The sequence below is a fragment of the Juglans microcarpa x Juglans regia genome, chromosome 6S (assembly GCF_004785595.1).
Source record: "Juglans microcarpa x Juglans regia isolate MS1-56 chromosome 6S, Jm3101_v1.0, whole genome shotgun sequence".
Classification (NCBI taxonomy): Eukaryota; Viridiplantae; Streptophyta; class Magnoliopsida; order Fagales; family Juglandaceae; genus Juglans; species Juglans microcarpa x Juglans regia.
The window spans coordinates 10,178,935-10,198,093 of NC_054605.1; the positions used below are offsets into that span (position 1 = coordinate 10,178,935).

The 19,159-nt window shown below is 36.5% G+C and overlaps 2 protein-coding genes across 2 annotated transcripts; both read left to right on the forward strand.

The window, feature by feature from the left end:
• The first annotated feature begins 257 nt into the window (after positions 1-257).
• LOC121237730 (succinate dehydrogenase subunit 7B, mitochondrial-like) lies at positions 258-7,316 on the forward strand. The gene is made up of 4 exons (XM_041134589.1): positions 258-439; positions 534-602; positions 4,302-4,404; positions 7,226-7,316. Exons 1-4 carry the CDS (start codon positions 383-385, stop codon positions 7,306-7,308), a joined length of 312 nt encoding a protein of 103 aa, XP_040990523.1. The 5' UTR covers positions 258-382; the 3' UTR covers positions 7,309-7,316.
• Positions 7,317-10,369: 3,053 nt separating this feature from the next.
• On the forward strand, positions 10,370-17,367 carry LOC121237288 (LIM domain-containing protein WLIM1-like). The gene is made up of 5 exons (XM_041133970.1): positions 10,370-10,650; positions 14,778-14,874; positions 14,975-15,015; positions 15,173-15,262; positions 16,854-17,367. Exons 1-5 carry the CDS (start codon positions 10,513-10,515, stop codon positions 17,109-17,111), a joined length of 624 nt encoding a protein of 207 aa, XP_040989904.1. The 5' UTR covers positions 10,370-10,512; the 3' UTR covers positions 17,112-17,367.
• The last annotated feature ends 1,792 nt before the right edge of the window (positions 17,368-19,159 follow it).

The following is a 19,159-nucleotide window of genomic DNA, read 5'->3' on the forward strand; positions in this document are numbered from 1 at the left end:
TCTTACAATATATTAACAGTACAATAGTTTGATATAAATAAATATTTAATAAATTTGTCTTTCCTTTTAAATTGTTGTATATAATTATATTTTAAATTAAAGATGTTTTTTTTTTAAAACAATATTATTTTTTTAAAATTACTTTATAAAATTAATTTTCATTTAAAATAAATTTTTGTAAAAGAATGTGAAAAAAAATTGGATGCCTATTATTTTTCTTCCGGAAAATTGACAAGGCAAAATTAAGAGGGTACCGCAAAATAACCAATTTATTTATTTTTCCACCTCCGCAGCTCCGTTCTCTCTTCAGAACTGCTGCATTCTTTAGCCGCTGCTCCTCTACTCCGCTGATCCCTCTCATAGCTCTGAAACTTGACCGAAAATGGCGTTCATACTCAATAAAATGGGCATCGCTTCCAATTTCCGTGCTCATTCCCAGGTACACTCCCTCTCTTCTACTCGTTCCCCCTTGCATCGATGTCGTTTTCATCTCTCATGTTTTTTCACTCCGGTTTTATGATCTGATGAAGCAGAAAACAGAGGATTCGCTCTCTCTGATCCGCCGCGCATACCACATGGAACTTGGGCCTCGCGAGAAAGCCGTGAGTCTCTCTTCTGTTTTCGCTCTCTTCAGCTGTCCGTGTATGTGTGGGATATATAATCTTACGTATGCATATATTTAATAAATATGCCTATTAAATATGAATATTGGTGCGATTTTCTTCGTATCTGAAATATTTAACAAAACTGTCGTTAATCAATTTCCAAAGCAAGATTATGTCAAATTACTTGTAAAAAGAAAAAAAGAAGAAGCTAGATTTGGTCAAATTAATGGCAAGAACACCGCATCAAACAGGTCAAAAACTTTCTTAATTTTGGTTCGTGAAATTTTTGCGGGACGTTATGGTAGTATTTTCTGAGTTGCTTTTGTTTATGAAATATTTCAACTTTTATTTTTTTGATCAGTAAAAAGATAGATATTATATATATGAATGAAATAGACATATTCCTTGTACACAGGACGTATACATAAGAACTCATAAATACATTCTAAAAGCGATAAATTAAAGACAAGAAATCTTGAACATTGTCCCCATGTGATACAATAGTGGAAAACCAACACATAGTGTGGAGAAAAAAAAATTTCAACTCAATCATTGTGCGTTCCTTATCTTCAAAGCAGCGCGCGTTCCTTTCCGTCCAAATACACCACATAATACACAACGGAATCATCTTCCACACTGCTATCACTTGCTAGCAACCTTGCAACTTTGACCAACATCCCAACAAATCCACCACCCTCATAGGCATAACCTAGGCAATATCAACCCTTAGAAAGATCTCATCACACAACACTCTTGTTACCTCACAGTGTAGTAATAGATGGTCCACAGATTCGCCATTCTTCTTACATCTATAACACCAATCCAACACTACACATCCTCTCTTCCTCAAGTTGTCCTTGGTCAATATCTTCCCAAGAGTTGCACTCCAAACAAAAAAAGCTACTCTGGAGGGCACACGAAACCTCCAAATATTCTTCCAAGTGAACGGAGCAATATCAAGTTGTGTTGTCAAGATGCTGTAATATGCCTTAACTGTACATAACTTGTGGTTATTAGACCTCCACTTCAAACTATCTCGTTGTGTCAATGAGATCTCCGTGGAATATAATAAGCTGAAAAATTCTGAAACAATAGGTAATTCCCAATCATGGAAATCTCTATTAAAAAGGATATTCCAGAGGTGCGCACCATGAGAGAATATACGCACGTCAGCCACTGAGACCTCCCTATTAACTGCAATACGGTATAAGGCCGGGAAAACCCTTTCCAAAGCCTGGACTCCACATCACACATCCTGCCAAAATCTGATACGACTGCCCTCACCAACTACAAAGCGAACTTGATTTGCAAAACATGGCCAGCCCGCCCTTATATACTTCCATAAACCCACCTCATAGCCCCCGCTAACTTCCTTAGAGCACCAACCACCCCAAGCAACTCCATATCTAGCGTCAATAATATCCTTCCACAATGATCCCCCCTCCAAATGATATCTCCATAGTCATTTTTCCAATAAAGCTTTATTGAAAGTTATCAAGTTACATACACCCAACCCCTTATTCACAACTGAGGCACATACAGTCTTCCATCCAACCAAATGGAATTTCTTCTCCTCCCCATGCCTCCCTATAAGAATGCCCTAAAGAGTTTCTCCATTCTGTTCACCACTTCTACAGGCATAGGAAACAAAGAAAAAAAAATAAGTGGAGAGATTAGTGAGAGTGCTCTTGATAAGAGTGAGGCGGCCCCCTTTTATACACCCATTTCTAGTCAGCCAACCTTTTCTCTATCTTCTCCACTACCCCATCCCAATAGCTCTATTCTTGAATGTTGCTCCCAGCGGGAGACCCAGATATTTCATTGGGAAAGAGGACACCTTACAATCCAGGATGTTAGCTAACCTGAGAATATTAGAGACCACACCCACAGGAACCATCTCAAACTTGCCCAGATTCACCTTTAGCCCCGACACTGCCTCAAAGCAAAGTAACAAAGCTTTCAAAGTTTGGATCTAGCTACTCTTTGCTTCACAAAAAACTAGCGTATCATCTGCAAAAAGAAGGTGTGAGATGGGCCACCATAACCATTGCCCACCTGGAAACTCGATAAGAAACCTCCCCCAACAGCAGCTTGCACCATCTTACTTAAAGCCTCCATAACTATAACAAATAAAGGAGGAGATAAAGGATCTCCTTGCCACAATCCCGTGAACTATCAAAAAAACCAGCACATGTGCAGTTAACCATAACTGAGAACCGGGCAGTTGAAATACAATGACGCATCCATGCAATCCACCTATCCCCAAAACCACATCTCTCAAGCCCGTATAAGAGAAAATCTCAATTCACATGATCATAAACCTTCTCCATGTCAAGCTTTTACAGAACACCTGAACCTTCCTCCCGTAATCTGTAGTCCAAGCACTCATTTGCAATAAGTACTGAATCAAGAATTTGTCTCCCATGGATAAATGCGTTCTGGGACTTGGAGATAATATGTTCCAACACCGGACTAAGCCGGTTAGTGAGAACCTTCGAGATTATCTTATATACGCTACTAACCAGACTTATAGGCCGAAAGTCTTCAATAGTCGAAGCCCCATGTTTCTTAGGAATAAGAACAATAAAGGTCGCATTAAGGGACTTTTCAAACTTTTGACAACAGTGAAATTCTTTGAAAACCTGCATAACATCACCTTTCACAATATCCCAGCAAGTTTGAAAGAACCCCATTGAAAAACCATCCGGCCTCGACGCTTTATCATTGGCCATGCCAGATATGACCTTGTAAATCTCTTCTTCAACAAAAGGTCTCTCCAATGCACTCACACTCTACGAATCAATTGCCTCAAAATGCAAGGCATCAAGCTCCGGCCTCCAAGGAATCGATTATTTGAGAAGGGACTCATAGTACTGTACTATGTGATTTTCTAGCTTGGAAGGAGAAGATATCACCTGAGAGCCTGATTGAAATGACTCAATGGCATTGTTATGCTGATGTGAATTAGCCACTTTGTGAAAGAACTTCGTACACCTGTCGCCTTGTTTCAACCAAAGTGCCCTGGATTTTTGACGCCATGAAATCTCCTTTGATGACAAAACCCTCTCCAAGTTTGCCATAATCAATCCTTCCTCAATAACACCTCCTCCGAATTATCTCCCAAAAACTCTTTATTCTCAAGTTCTTGCAGTTCCTCCAACAGTGTAATCTTCTGATTATCAATGTGACAAAAAACCTCCAAATTCCACTTCTTCAAGTCTTGTTTTAGTGCCTTCAACTTGCTTGCAAGAATGTTACTTGGAGTACCAAAAAACTGATATGAAGACCACCAAACACAAACCATCTCTACAAGCCCATCTGCTGTTAGCCATATATTTTCAAACTTGAAATACCGTCGCCCCCTATGAATACCCCCACAATCCAAAAGGATAGGATAATGATCTGAACTGACTCGAGCTAGTCTTTTCTGACTTACTTCCGGATATTTAGCTTCCCACGAAGGAGAAACTAAGAATCTATCCAGTCTCGATCAAACCCGCCCATTTGACCATATTTCAACTTTTTTTTAGGACAACTTTGACTATGGTTTTGTAAATTGATGGTGAAAATCTAGATGGTACAAAATTATTTTTACATCAACAGATTGTGTCGTTTTAAGAGCCTGGTAATTTACGTGATATGTGATTTCCTTGCTTCACTTGTGATTTTCTTGTGCTAAGCTGAATCGTTTTGCAGCTCTTGGCCGACGATCCAGCTTTGAAGCGATTCAAATCACATAAAAAGAGTGTGTGGCGACTCAAAAGAGTTGGTGATGTTCTAACTCTTGTTGTTGTTGCAGGTAGGACACTTTATCTACAAGTTAAATAAAATGGTTTATGGGTGTTCTAGTCTGGAATTGCTCTATGAAAATTCAATTAGCATTGATACTTTTGTTAAGGGTTTGGTGATTATGCCAAAATAGCCTTTTTATCTTACAGTTACCGAACACCCGGCGGGCCACTTATGTATGGAGAAATCGATTTTGAATTGATACAATAGGGCACTAAAACATGTTTAGAAAATTTGATTCGGAGTGCTTTATCAGCAGTTTTAGCCCTTGAGGTGGTTCATCAATCTAATAATTCTAATCATCACATGCCAAAAGTCTTGAAAAAATTGAAATAAGTAACAGCAATGGAAATTCATCAACTCATAGAGTTTGTGTAAGTCCATCCATGACCACATAAAACACATCACTCACTACAGCTTTCATCCCTTCTGCTCTTCTTCCAACCAAGATCCACATTATCAGCTCTACCTGCAGATCATCATTTTCTGCTGAAGTCACATGAGCTCTACCCAAAATGGCAGTTTACACTAAAACACATGTCAAAGAAGTTCATAGTGTACTAGGCGTCTCTCTGTCCTGATAACTAGTATTGCCTCCCCCCACCCAGCTCTATCAGCAGGCCCTCAGATTGCAAGCAGTAGTTTAAAGCTTTTCAATAATTTTTTGGTGGTTGAAGGGGGGTGATTGCCAAATTGATAGCTTGGGAGTGATTGAAAATTGGGTGGTAGTTTGAGGGGGCTTTGTATATTTATCCTATGTAAAATCCACAAAAAGAATCTCTATTTTTTAATGATAAAAAATGAAACATGGAAATCAGGTCTGGCATTGTTTAAAATTATGTATAGAAGGGACTCAAACACTAGAAAAATGCCTAAGAATAGAGCAATGACAATGGATGTTTTCTTTATATCATTACAGAATTATCTATTTTGCAAACTTAAGGAAGCAAGGTAAATGGGATGATCATGCCCTTTTCTTTTTAGTGTGAAATTTACATTTTCACAAAAGAATTTTCAAGTTACATGTTACTTTGTAAGGCTTTCTTATATGATATGTTATGAAAATTAATTTTGCAAATGTTATAAATGTGCATGCTCATCCTATGTGATATGAAATGCATATACTATGGTGAAAGTTAATGAAGCATAAAATAAATAAATAAAGAAGAAGAAAGATGATGAATGTATGGTTTTCTAAAGTTCCTGTTCTTAGGCCATATGATGATTTGAAGGTCTTGGAGCAAAAAGGTGAATGCGCAGGTCACACTGAAGGACGTTAAAAGTTGTGGACCACCAGGATATTCACATCCATAAGCGGCTTTCCTTGTGGCTGCTGGATGTGGCTCGATGCACAACCAAACCCCGAAAGCCTAAACTATAAACCCTAAACCCTATGCATGCGATGTTAAAATATGTTTAAACTAACTTATCAAAAAAAAAAAAATGTTTAAACTATGTTTTCAAAGAAAATCAGCTTGATAAGGTTTTTACGATATGATGTCCTACTTTACTAAATATTCAACTCATTTTGGTTTTATGTTTTAAAACTATTGAAATAATGATGAGGATGAGTCCATGGGCCAGAGCCAGTAGAGCAGACAATTTACCTTGTAAAGATTGAAATATACGTTTATCAAATGACCTATTCAGATTTCATTTAGGATGAGTTTATGGCATTTGGATCACATTTTGAGGTGGCCTGTGCTTTGTGGAATGTTTTATTTGGCCAAGTTGGTTAGGCTTGTGTCAAGCCTAGTAGCATAGTGGATCTTTTACACTCATGGGGAGGATTAGGATGTAGTCCACAAATTTCTGTAATGTGGAAAATAATTCACTCACGCCTTATGTGATGTGTCTGGAGGGAAGAGAATGATAAAAATTTCATGGACCACAAACGGACAATGGAGGACATCAAAACTTTCGTTCTCAATACTCCCCTCCTTTGGAAAGCTTCCATAGATCTAAATGGGATGAGTTTGCATAATATATATATATTTTTTTCTATTTCAAGTTACGTGAATTTCTTGCGAGCATCTTGCTGTTCTGGGATTGTGCCTTTCGTGCTTAAAACAAAATTCTTATTACTTAATTAAAAGAGAAATTAAGGGCATTATGCTTTTCCTAAGTTCTTTTTTTTTTTTTTTTTTTAAAGTATGTTTCTCCTAATGTTTTTATGTGGGATTGTCAAGTTTAATATTCAAGCTTTAATAAATCGTTTTATCATCATGTTTAAAACTCTTGAAGTTTATGGAACTCTTATTAACGGGTGTTAGGGAACTTGTTGATGTAACATTACTGACCTTATTGGTAAAGTGGTTTTACATGCACGCACTTATGAGCACCACCTCTGCTTTTATTTCAACTGACAACTGATCACTTCTGGCACGACCATTTAGACCTTTTCTGTCAGGGATATTGGTTGTGAAAATTGTGGTAACAAATGCCATATAGCCCGCATCATTGGACAAAACTTATTTTTCTTGACTGCTCAAATCTTTTTCACAGTAGGCATTATACATGGTCCTATAATCTGCTAAGTTGTTGGCTGTCTACTAATTTTCTTTCTGCTCCATTTTAATCAGATCATTCTCTGCATATGGAATTGGTTGATAGTAGTCATTTAGACTCTGCTCAATATAAACAACTGCCGCTTTATTTGATATTTGGAATCAATGTGGTTAGTTATTAGATAAACAAAATATGGTTGTTTATGTTGGTAGTGACAAAAGAGAATACCTGCATTCATTAATTATGCCACAACGAATATAGTCTTCTCTTGTTTCTACTTTCAAAGATTTCATCATAGTGTTTATGATGCATGCTTGTTTCAGGTTGCTGCTATGAAATATATGTTAAGGCAGTAATGCGAGAAGAAGCTCGCAAACAAGCGACGGCTGCAGGCGGTAGTGAGTAAGTGTGAAGAAGGATAAAAAAAAAAGGAATAATGAGATGTAAAATTGTTTGGAATGATGCTAGACTTTAAAAAAAATGCGAGTTGCATTTTTTTTTTTTTTTTTTGCTTTTGGGTAAAATAAGAAGTGAAAACAATGGCGAGAAATGTTTGTACTCAACCTTCTGCTTGGTCGATCTGTGCTGGGTTTTATTTTATTTCATCTGTTGTTATTGCGACTGAGGGCTTTTGGCCTCAGACTTTAAGAAGGAAACCAACTGACCTGCATTCCTTCATTGCAAGGTTTATACGTCTTGATTGAGAATGGGAAACCATTGATGACAGTAGGGAAGACTGGGTGTGTTTGATTGGGTGGTGGAGAATCAATGCAATGAATATTCAGATGTTTTTATTGCTCTAATTTTCTAACCTGAATAAATCCAATGGCTCTTTCATTTTAGGGATAATTCTGATTTCAAATTGCAGTTACTCTCTAGTAGGGTCAAGTGATATTAAGGTCTGATTCAAATTGCAGTTACTCTCTAGTAGGGTCAAGTGATATTAAGGCCGTTTGGATATCCAAACGAGATAATTTTATATAAAAATTTAAAGTTGAATAAAATATTATATAATATTATTTATTAATATTATTATTGTTTTAAAATTTGAAAAAGTTAAATTATTTATTATATTTTGTGTAGAAATGTAAAAAAACTGTAATGATGAGACGAGATAAAATGAAATTATTTCAATATCCAATCTACCTACAAATTTTGACAATTGTTGTCAACTGGTAACATTATATTTGTATAATCACGAGGTTCTATATTTAATATTTAATTTGTTATATGTACTGCTGATTAACGAATGAATTTGATCATTATTTGATCATCATTAATTTTTCTATGATAGTCTGTATCTTAAATAAAACTCTCCGCTCTATTCTCTTGCTTTGCTCTTTAAATAAACAATAAAACATGTTCCTTGGTTGGATTGAGAAGGGAACCGTAATAAAAGGCTGCTCTTGATCAAAGAGGGATTGTGGTATATTTTTTACATTGAGTAATGATATCTGCATAATATATTTTATAACATATATTATAAAATAAAAATATTTTTATAAAGTGATTATTTTTATAAGTTAGTGTATAAAATATGTTATTTTTAAAAAATATTATTGTGTAAAATATTATAAAAATTACCTTAAATATTATAAAAATAATAATATTAAATACAAGTATCAAAATTTAAATAAATAAATCTCAAATAAATAAGTTTTATACAAACTATGTAATTAAAAAAAAAATGGGTCTATATTTTTATAAAGGAATGATTGAGAAAGAGGTGTACAACGTGCAAGCACTCACATCACTAGAAGATAATATATAATATAAGAATGACAAAATTTTATTTTGAAAGAGGATTCTGACCTCATCATTGCTGTCCTGTCCGCGCCCACACACAAGAATATTTTCTGGCTCTATGTCCCAAAACATATGTATATATAGATAGATATGAATGCCCCCACATTATATTTTTAATGCCAACCTTTTCTTTTCGCCTAATTCATGGGTGAAATCCACGCTCTTAATTCATTCGTGCAAATGTTTTTGGCCTGAAATTTCGAATTATTTTGGGCGGGGGGCGCCTAATATTAATGATCCTGACAGCCCCTCTAGGTTTTAGGAAAATAGATTATGGGGTTGGTTAGAAAGTGAGATCATATCTCGTATTTAAATTTTGCATTTTTTTTTTTTAAATATTACCTAAATATAAAAAAATAATATAATTTTTTAAATATTATAATATTTTTATTAAATTTTTTTATCACTTTTTAAAACTCAATAAAATATTTTAATTCAAATAATTTTATTGTTATTTATAAAATTTTCATCTCTTCTTATTATCAAAATATGTCTAAATCGAATTCAAGCTCCAGGCCAGAGGAAGAAATTTTAAGCTCTAAAAGATATGTATACAACATTCTCAATTAATGATGTGATTATGACCGTTTGACAATTCATGAACATGAAAAATTAAAACCTTACTCTATATTTTTATTATGATACGACGATTCGAACATGACACGATAACTAACATGACAATAATAATAGTTTCTATTATAATAAGACTATATTGGATTGGACAGATTCTAAATTTTAAAAATGATACATATGGAATTAGAAGACTAAGGTAAATATTGAAACAAGAGTTTTGTTATTCATCATCCTACACATTACACTTTTTTTGTTATTTTATTCATGTTGAACTAATTGAGTTCTTCTACTAATCAATCCTACATCACACACTTGCTAAAATAAAAAGAAAATAAAAAGATAAAAAATCATGTGCGATGTACAATATTTTATTTCTTTGGTTGAAGATTGAGATCCCTTATCTCTTCATTTTTATGAAAAAGAAGTGAATAATGTTTTATCATTGGTGTATAATATTTTACAGAGCAATGTTAAGAGCTGATCTGTTGACAAAATTATATATATAATTTAGGTGTTAATTGAGACTTTATATGAGGTTTAATATTATTCTATTTATATTTTTGAATAACTTGTTTCTAATCAAAATAAACTTCCTATATTCTTATATTGTTAAAATCCTTAAAAATCTCCCATATTTTTAGATGAATTAAATCTCTTAATTTTTTTCCAAGTAAATTAAATTAGAATATTGAAAGAGACAAGTGAAGAAGATTATCAAAACTTGTACCCATTTCACTTTTTTTATTTTATTCTATTATTATTTTTTAAACAAAACTCTTTTGCAATAATTATAAAATATTAATATTGTTGCTATATAGTCACGCGCCGACTCAAGAGAGTGGTATAAAACTCAAGAGGCACGTAAAAACCGCGATATGTTCGAATCTCTTTGCAAAATTTACTTTTTACTCTCCACTGGCCGTAGTGAAGCAACAAATCCCAGATGGACACGTGTCATTTCAAGGGCATTACCGTAATAAGCACTTGGACCCATAGTTAGGTGTAAGCCAAACCCATCATTATTTGGACCCATAGTTACCAAATTGTCCCCGATATACAATGCTGGCAATTTCTATATTGCCCGGAGTCTAACGGAGACCCATTTTTAGCTGTAAAGACACGAGTTTTGAAACAGTACGATAGAGAGTCTGCGGAAGGGAGAAAAGTATTTGGAATTTTTCATTTTATTGGGTCTGGGTTTTAGATTTCTGGGTGTGGAAGCTTTGTTGGGATGGCAACATTTGCAGGGACTACCCAGAAGTGCAAGGCCTGTGACAAGACTGTGTACTTGGTTGATCAACTAACTGCTGATAACAAGGTCTACCACAAGGCCTGCTTCAGATGCCACCACTGCAAGGGTACCCTCAAGGTAACAATCCCAATAAAAGGAGAGTCTCTCCAATAGAGAAACACATGGAAACACTTCTTTGACATTTTCATGGTTTTGACCTCTTTATGTGCCCAATTCCTTGTTTTGTCACTTGTATACTTGTTTATGGATATTCTCACCTGGGTTTTGTCTGTGGATTATTATCGTGAGCTTATATGGGGCACTTGGAAATGAGTATTATGGTGATGGATTGTAATACTGTGTTTGATTGATGACGGACTCATGCTTCATGATGATCATTTTTCTGATTTTGGATGGTGGTGTTGATCTTCTGAAAAAATTGAGTTTTTGGAGTAAAATCTTGATTTATTCAAAAATCTTCTCGTTAAGCTGACTAGGTATGTGTTGCATAAATGAGTTTTCAGTTGGACTGTACTTTAACATAGAAGTTTGGATCAAATAGGATCAATGAAATCCTAAAGAACAGTTAGGAAAGTATTTGAATAACCCTTGCCAGTATAAGCGGTAAAATAGATAAGAATTTACTTAGAAAGTTTGGGTGCTATTTGAGATCTATTTGAGTTGTTGTTGTTGATTTTTTTTTTTTTTTTTTCCCTGAATTTAGAGAACTTCAGAATTTCTGAGTAGTAGGACCCAAGAAAACATATTTTAAGCATTTGGAATGGAGTTTTCAATTGGCATTATTATGTTAGTTACATTGTAGAGACCATGAATGGATTGAAGTTTATCAGCCAAGATGGCTGGCTCAATGTGTGACTGGGTTTGATCATCATAGGTATTTTCACAAATTATATTGGATAATCCATTCAAACGGTACTAATAAAAAAAAAAAATTCAAAAGGTATAATCTCCACCATTGATTTTAGCAATCACACACTGATTTACAACTTTTATGCAAGTGGAAGGATTAAGATGATTCATTGGGAGTGGATTGTAAATAAACTTTAGTATTACAAGGGTACGGTTTTTCAAATTTCCGTTAGGTATCACAACCCTATTGTGATAAAGCACCAGAGCAACCACACCTACACACACAACGATATCGAGACAAACAATGAAATAAATACAAAAACACAAGAATCAAGCATACAAACACACACGGCATACAATATTTAACGTGGTTCGGCAACGAGTCTACATCCATAGAGCTGCAGAAAATTTTATTCCAAATGAGATTACAATCACACAGTGAGTTACAAGCACCACTCTACTCACACAATTTCAACTTTCTCTCTAGGGTTTTTTCTCTCTCACAATATGCTCTCACACATTTTGCCTCTCTCTCTATTCAATTTGACACTCGCTGATCTACTCAAGAGAACAAAACATTACATATATATATATATATATATAAATGGTGCTGGAAACCCTAATACGGCAGAACTGGGTTCTTCACTCGAGAGGGTGTCGAGCGCACCTCGAGCGAACAACTAATTGAACATTGACTCGAACGGTCTATCAAGCGCTGCTCTAGCGAACACTAGAGTTAGTGCTTCACTTGAGCCCACTATCGAGTGCACCTAGAGCAAATTCACTGCCTGAGCTTCGCTTGAGTGCCAGGTCGAGCGAACTTTCTATCTACACCTTTTCTGCTCACAAACTAGGCTCTACATACAACCCAACAATCTCCCATCTCGTTCACAGCATCATCCTCATTTTGTTCCTGATTCCGACAGTCTCTTTTGATGTGGCCAACTTGCCACAATTCCAGCAAGTGATCTACTAACCAGATCTCGTCCTGCTTCTGCCCCTGTTCTTGGAACTTGACTTGTCAAGTCCCCGGCCCTGATCATCACTAATTTGGACAAGGTGAGCTGAATAACCCCCAGAACCTATCAATCCAACAAATTCCACTCAGCATCATCCATGCTCTCCAGCTTCAGTCTTAATAGAGGAAGGTACAACCTGTTCCCATAGAGATAATCTCCGATCTGCATGCTCCAATGACCAAAACTTGTGCCATCGAACTTCTCGATTCCAACGTTCACGTCTTCTCCAAACACCGTTCAGCCCTGAACTCCAACCTTGGAGCTCTGATACCAATTGTTGTGGTAAAGCACCAGATCACTTATCAACCACACCCACACACAACGATATCGAGACAAACAGTGAAATAAATGCAAAAACACAGGAATCAAGCGCACATACATGACAGTATTTAAAGTGGTTTGGCAACATGCCTACATCCATAGAGCTGCATGAGATTTTATTCTAGAGGGGATTACAATCACACAGTGAGTTACAGGAGCACCACTCTACTCACACATTCTCAACTCTCTCTCTAGGGATTTTTCTCTCTCACAATATGCTCTCACACATTTTCCTCTCTCTATTCAATCTGACACTCACTGATCTACTCAAAAGAACAAAACATTATATATATACATATATAGAGAAACAGTGATGGAAACCCTAATACGGCAAAATTGGTTTCTTAGCTCGAGAGGGTGTCAAGTGCACCTCGAGTGAACAACCAATTGAACATTGGCTTGAACAGTCTATCAAGCGCTGCTCGAGCGAACACTAGGGTTAGTGCTTCGCTCGAGCCCAACATCACGCACATTTTGAGCAAACAATCTGTCTAATGTTAGCTCGAGCTCACTGTCGAGTGCGCCTCGAGTAAACTCACTGCCTAAGCTTCGCTTGAGTGCCAGGTCAAGCGATAGTCGAGCAAACTTTCTATTTGTGCCTCTTTTGCTCACAAACCAGGCTGCACATACAACCCAACAGCCATAGTGGAAGTTGCGAGCGATCTGTTCAGTTTGCTGTATGCTATAAGTATTGGTAGGGATGGCATGGACAGGATGAGATTCATTCTTGAAATGCAAAGTTCATTGTTAGATCTATGTACATGGTCTTGTCATGTTAGAAACATAATCCTTTTCCTTGTAAGTGCATATGGAGAAGCAAGGTGCCTTCCAAGGTTGCTTTCTTTGGTTGGACAGCATCTCTTGGGAAAATTCAGACCTTGGAAAACTTGAGGAAGCGTGGGCTGATTGTTAGGGATTGGTGTTATGTGTGTAAAAAACATGGCAAATCGGTGGATCATTTAGTACTTCACTGTGAGGTGGCATGGGTGTTATGGGATGAGATTTTTAGCAGGATGGGATTGGTGTGGTTAATGCCCAAGAGGGTGGTGGGATCTCTCTGCTTGTTGAAGAGACCTTTGGGGTAATTCTCAATATGCTGCTGTATGGAATTTGATTCTTCTATGTGTGATGTGGTGCATTTGGCTTGAGAGGAATGGCCAGAGTTTTGAAGATCGGAAATGCTCATTGGATGAACTTAGACGTTTCTTTTTCCATACCTTATATCTTTGGGCTTCAGCTATTGTATTCAATGGAGCTAGTGTTATTGATTTTCTTGTATCTTTTTCTAGTTCCTAATTTGTAATTAGGTGTTCGCTTTTGTGTACTTCTTGTATACTTGGGCTACACCTATTTTCTTGATTCTATAAAATCTTATTTTACCTATTAAAGAAAATTTACGTTAGGTAACTGCAGCAGTTCTGTCATACTTTGCAACAATAGCTATTTGTAATATTGTCTGCTGTATAACCGACTAAAAGTTTTCTTTTGATTGTCTCAATCCAATTAACCTTCACTTTGACAATAGGCCAACATCACAAACAAAATGAAGGGAATAGAGAGTAACTCACCATCGATGCCTCTAGATTTATCTGCTTTATGAACGCATTTTAGATGGGGAGGTTGAAGCCTAAATGTGGTATATAAGTTTTTCAAGTGGTACCCTGATTTCATGATATCAATTGCTACATCTTGATGTGCTTGAATATTGGGTTGCACTTATTGGCTGCTTTTTGAAGCAATGAACTGGGCTTGTTTAAAACATTTTTAGTTTGTTATAGTGATAATTTCAATATGGGATATGCTGATTGATTTATGTGTGAGATTTTTTCTTACTAAACACCAGATAACCTCTTTAACATTCTCAGTTGGCCAAGGTAAATTGTTAAGTGTTTTTTGCATCTTTCTTGCACTTACTTTTGTCATCTTTCAATAATGATGTAGTTCTTGAGATTCTGGGCTATACTGTGTCTTAAAAGGTCCTAAAGTACATAGAAAACCATTCTTTTTTCTGCTTCTACCTTATACTTAATTCCCATTTCTTTGATGGCTTTGCAGCTTAGTAATTATTCCTCCTTTGAGGGTGTATTATATTGTAAACCTCACTTTGATCAACTGTTTAAGATGACTGGCAGCTTGGATAAAAGTTTTGAAGGTGATTGGCTATTATTGTGTTGTTTTCATGCAGATTCACTTCTGCTTGTATCTGATTGATGAGTTGATTTATATGTTCCTTTTCCTTTTCTCTTCTACAGGCACTCCAAAAACTGTTAGAGCTGACAGATCTACCAATCAGGTGCCTAAACCCTTAATTAGATCATTTTTCTTTCTAGTCATCACAATTTCTGGTCATAGCAATTCCAGCCATGAGAGGAGCGAAGTGTTCCTTGTAATTAATATGGAAATCCTTAATCATTTACTTAAGTTGTCTTATTTCGGGTGGAGCTGTGCAGGTTCAGACCAACAGCAAAGTTTCAGGTTTGTTTGGCGGAACTAAAGAAAAGTGTGTTGCTTGCAGTAAAACTGTTTACCCCATTGAAAAGGTATATCTTAGCAGTTCAACATTCACTTATGCGATCTGTATAAGTTGATTTATTTTTTATTGTTGTAAGGTTTTGGGTGTCTACTCAAGCACTAAAATTTATTCTCCTCAATGCAAATACCTTGTATGTATGCTCGTTGTTGCACTAAAAAGATTGAAAGAAGAAAAGAGACGAGTTCAGTTTGTTGTAGTTGTTACTTTTCTAGTCCTTCAAACAAATTTATGACAACATATCACATTTTGGTTGGCAGATATCAATAGACAATAGGTTAGAATACACGATATCAGATGGATGGAGATTCCGAAAAAATTGTAAAATGTGAGAATCCATAATAGTTTCGTCAATGTGAGTGGAAAACATGCAAGTTGTACATCTATCAAAACCTCTGATTGCTGGAGGAAAATATTACACGAATTTAGGAAAATCACTGCTCAAACAACTTTAAGTGGAGTCAGGAAACACTCCCACCTGAAACACCCCCACCCCCACCCCCACCCCCTCCACCCAAACCCATCTCCCTTCCTCCTATCCTTCTCCATATTTGACAATCTACCTCTTTTCCAGCTCCCCCTTACTCTACCTCTTTCCCTGCCCCCCATTTTCTCTTCTACTTTTTAATTCCTTTTTCTTAGGACATGGAGAATGGATCTAGAACATTCCATCCACAAAACCACCACGTACCTTGCCACTAGAATCGCTGTCATCTGATCACCCTCGCCAACCACCAGTTGTGCCATCCCAGCAGACATGGCCGCCAAGTACCACTAATGGGCGTAGGTGGCTGCCATGCACCACCTCCAAGTTGTGGCCTCCAAACCTATTTTGATCAGATTTTTTTACCAGTCTCTACTAGAGTGACTCTAGTTCATTTTTTGGCCTCTCTCTTCTCTTTTCCCCAATTTTCTCCTCCCTTCTGTTCAGAAGTTAAAGCCTCCGAGTTGCCACCATCTGCATACTATAGCCACCACGTGCCCCCTAGTCTGGCCACCTGCCAATCTAGCACTCTGCAGTCTACATCACTGGATTAGAGATTCAACATGCGTATGTGGCCCACACGCTCCCTTTCCGATAGCACTTTAACAGGTTTGCTTCCTACTCCGAGGGACAATTTCTCTTTAGCCGAAAAGTAGACTATCATTCTTGGTTCCTTTTCCAGGGTTATGGAGGATGAGATCATGGAAAGTTTCACTTGATGCTCTGAAGCAGTCAATTCCAATGCATTCCCCAAACAGATTTTGGTTGCAGTATAATAATCCCCTAGCAGGATTGCATAAAAAAATCCCTTTTGTGGCGATCCTTTCACGCACTGTATTTATTGTAATGGGGTATTTATTGGGCCCTCAATCCCTTCCTCTTATATATCTCTCTTTAATATAATGGAAAATGCTGCTCAAGAAAGAAAGTGAAGTCATATTAGTATTTTTCCACATATCTGCAGTATGAGTAATAAATTGAGGTTATACCGTGGGCTAAAGATTGCTCATGTTGGTGCTTGAAGAAGTCAGCAAGCTGTTAAGCACATTCAAAGTTGAGAGAGAGATGGCGCATTTCCCTGATTGTTTTTTTCTCTCCTTTCCTTTCTTCTTTTCAGGTGGCAGTTGATGGTGTATCATACCATAAGGCTTGTTTTAGGTGCACTCATGGAGGCTGTGTGATCAGCCCATCAAACTATGTGGCCCACGAGCATCGTCTCTATTGTAAGCACCACCACAATCAACTATTCAAGGAGAAGGGAAACTTCAGCCAACTTGGTAGGCACGAAGAAGTTGCAGGGGAAGGTGCAAAATTCAGCCAAACTGAAACGCATGGAGAATTTAAGGTGGTAGCTGACAATGTGGTGGCAGAATAACTACTATGAGAAATTTATATCCCTCAGATGGTGGGTTTTGAAGCAAGAGTTGGGATGCTCTGTTGTAGTGTACAAGAAGAGGTTTTGGAATTCCCTTTCCTTGATATATAGGTAATATGCTACTCCGGTATAAATCATTGATAGAAGAGTCGGTATGTTGTTAATTTTGCGAGTGTGAGCTTTGAGATAATACGGAGAGAATGTGTTTATTTCCTCTAATAAACTGATGTGTCGAGCCCAGTTTTCCTTTTTTTCACCTTTGGTTTGAAGCTTGATGTGGTTTCATGTTCTATAGCTGGTGTGTTTCTGCTCATTGCTCATTGCTATTGACTACATTTTTGTGTTTGTCATCTTTGGCACTACTCTGTAAAACGCTGCTGAGCCTTGATCTCTATGACTTTCACACACGTGAACATACCCAAACAACCCGATAGCTATGGCCTTTTGTCGTATATTGATAGATTGCCTTGGCTAGTCATTGAAAAAGTATGTGTTCTAGTTTTGGTCAGATCTATTGCACTCTAGCGACCATCAGTCGACACACACCCCACCATGTAACCCTACAGCCGCCAATCTACTGGGACGACGTGGAACAACGGCGAAAATCTCAACGAGTGGCCTTCACGCCCGCACCAGCGGATCCCCCACCTCAAGATCTTTCAAATCTACCCTATCTCACCTCTCAACCATCAGCGCGTGGTCTCCACACGCCACCATAGCTGCGCGGTAAGATAGATGTTCTGCCGCAGATCAATTCATTTGATACCGTGCTTTTTACCATGTTATCGTTTTTCCTAACCGATAATCTTGATAAAGAGAATACGAATTTCTCAAAGAAATATCTAACAAACTGCAGTGCACCCATAGCTTCTACTGCCTTCAACGGTGGTTCCACAGTTCGCATGGCTATGTGAACTCTTAAAAACTGTATTTTAAGACCACGTCCTCTTTGTAGGGCATGGGTGGGGACGAAGAAATTATCTCTTGTTATATTTGGTGATTTGATACATTTTAAATAACTTTTTTTATCAAATCACTTAAAATCGAGCTGACAAAATTTAGAATATAGAATAATTATTAAAAGAAAAAGATAAATGGGTTTGAATCAGATTTGTTCTTGGTGATCACTATTTGTGCTGTATTTAGGAATAATAATTTTACTTAGCATCTCACAGATCACACCATACCTCTTTTAAATTTTTTTTTTCATTTTTTCTATAACAAGTATGTGATGTATAGATGATGAATGGAATAATTCAATTAGTTTAGCGAGAAATAACTTTGCACACGTGCCATTGATAATTTGGTAACGGATGATGTGCCATTGATTATTTACTCTATCCATTTATATCAGATAATAATGTAATTACAACGATCGTCTTAGGGCAAGAAGTAAAATTTGAATTCACAAACAAGCCAGAACCTAGGGAAATACATACACTAAAAGAAAGTATCCATTTCAAGAAAAACCAATCTCATACAAAACAATACAAGACACTTAAATTATTTAAAAGAAGAAATTAAATACAAAAGAATTGAACAACAACTAACTAATAAAATTTCAGTCTACTTTATGAGTCTATTAAAGCAATTACTTCGGATTCAAATGCCTTGTTAATAACTATTTTTTATTTTAGCATGCTATTTCTAATAATTCATTCTTGTGACTATTCCTAAAAAATTTCTTCATCTTCAATGCAAGGAATATATTCTATTGAAATAATCTTGGGAGAAGCTACTGTTTGGGAGCAGCCACTTTGCACACCTTATGTGGCATCATCCCAGCCATCCATCTGGGGAGAAGAAATTAGTGGATTGTAGTGTGTGCATTGTGTGCACCACTACAGTGGATGCTATATAGCACTACTCTATTCTATTTGGAGAATATAATTTTTATCTTGATGAAAGACTTATTGTTTTTCATAAAATTCTTGGTTAATTTTTAAGATTGTTACTTCTTCTTGTAATTTTTTATTTTTATTTTTTAATTCCATTATTTATTTCTTAATCTGGCTTAAAACTTTTTGTGTTTTTGTGAATTTATCTAA

Coding starts and splice junctions, on each gene's coding strand:
- LOC121237730 (XM_041134589.1), top strand. CDS start 383: ATGGCGTTCATACTCAATAAAATGGGCATCGCTTCCAATTTCCGTGCT. Junction 603..4,301: donor TTGGGCCTCGCGAGAAAGCC/GTGAGTCTCTCT, acceptor ATCGTTTTGCAG/CTCTTGGCCGACGATCCAGC. Junction 4,405..7,225: donor AACTCTTGTTGTTGTTGCAG/GTAGGACACTTT, acceptor TGCTTGTTTCAG/GTTGCTGCTATGAAATATAT.
- LOC121237288 (XM_041133970.1), top strand. CDS start 10,513: ATGGCAACATTTGCAGGGACTACCCAGAAGTGCAAGGCCTGTGACAAG. Junction 10,651..14,777: donor ACTGCAAGGGTACCCTCAAG/GTAACAATCCCA, acceptor ATGGCTTTGCAG/CTTAGTAATTATTCCTCCTT. Junction 14,875..14,974: donor CTTGGATAAAAGTTTTGAAG/GTGATTGGCTAT, acceptor TCTCTTCTACAG/GCACTCCAAAAACTGTTAGA.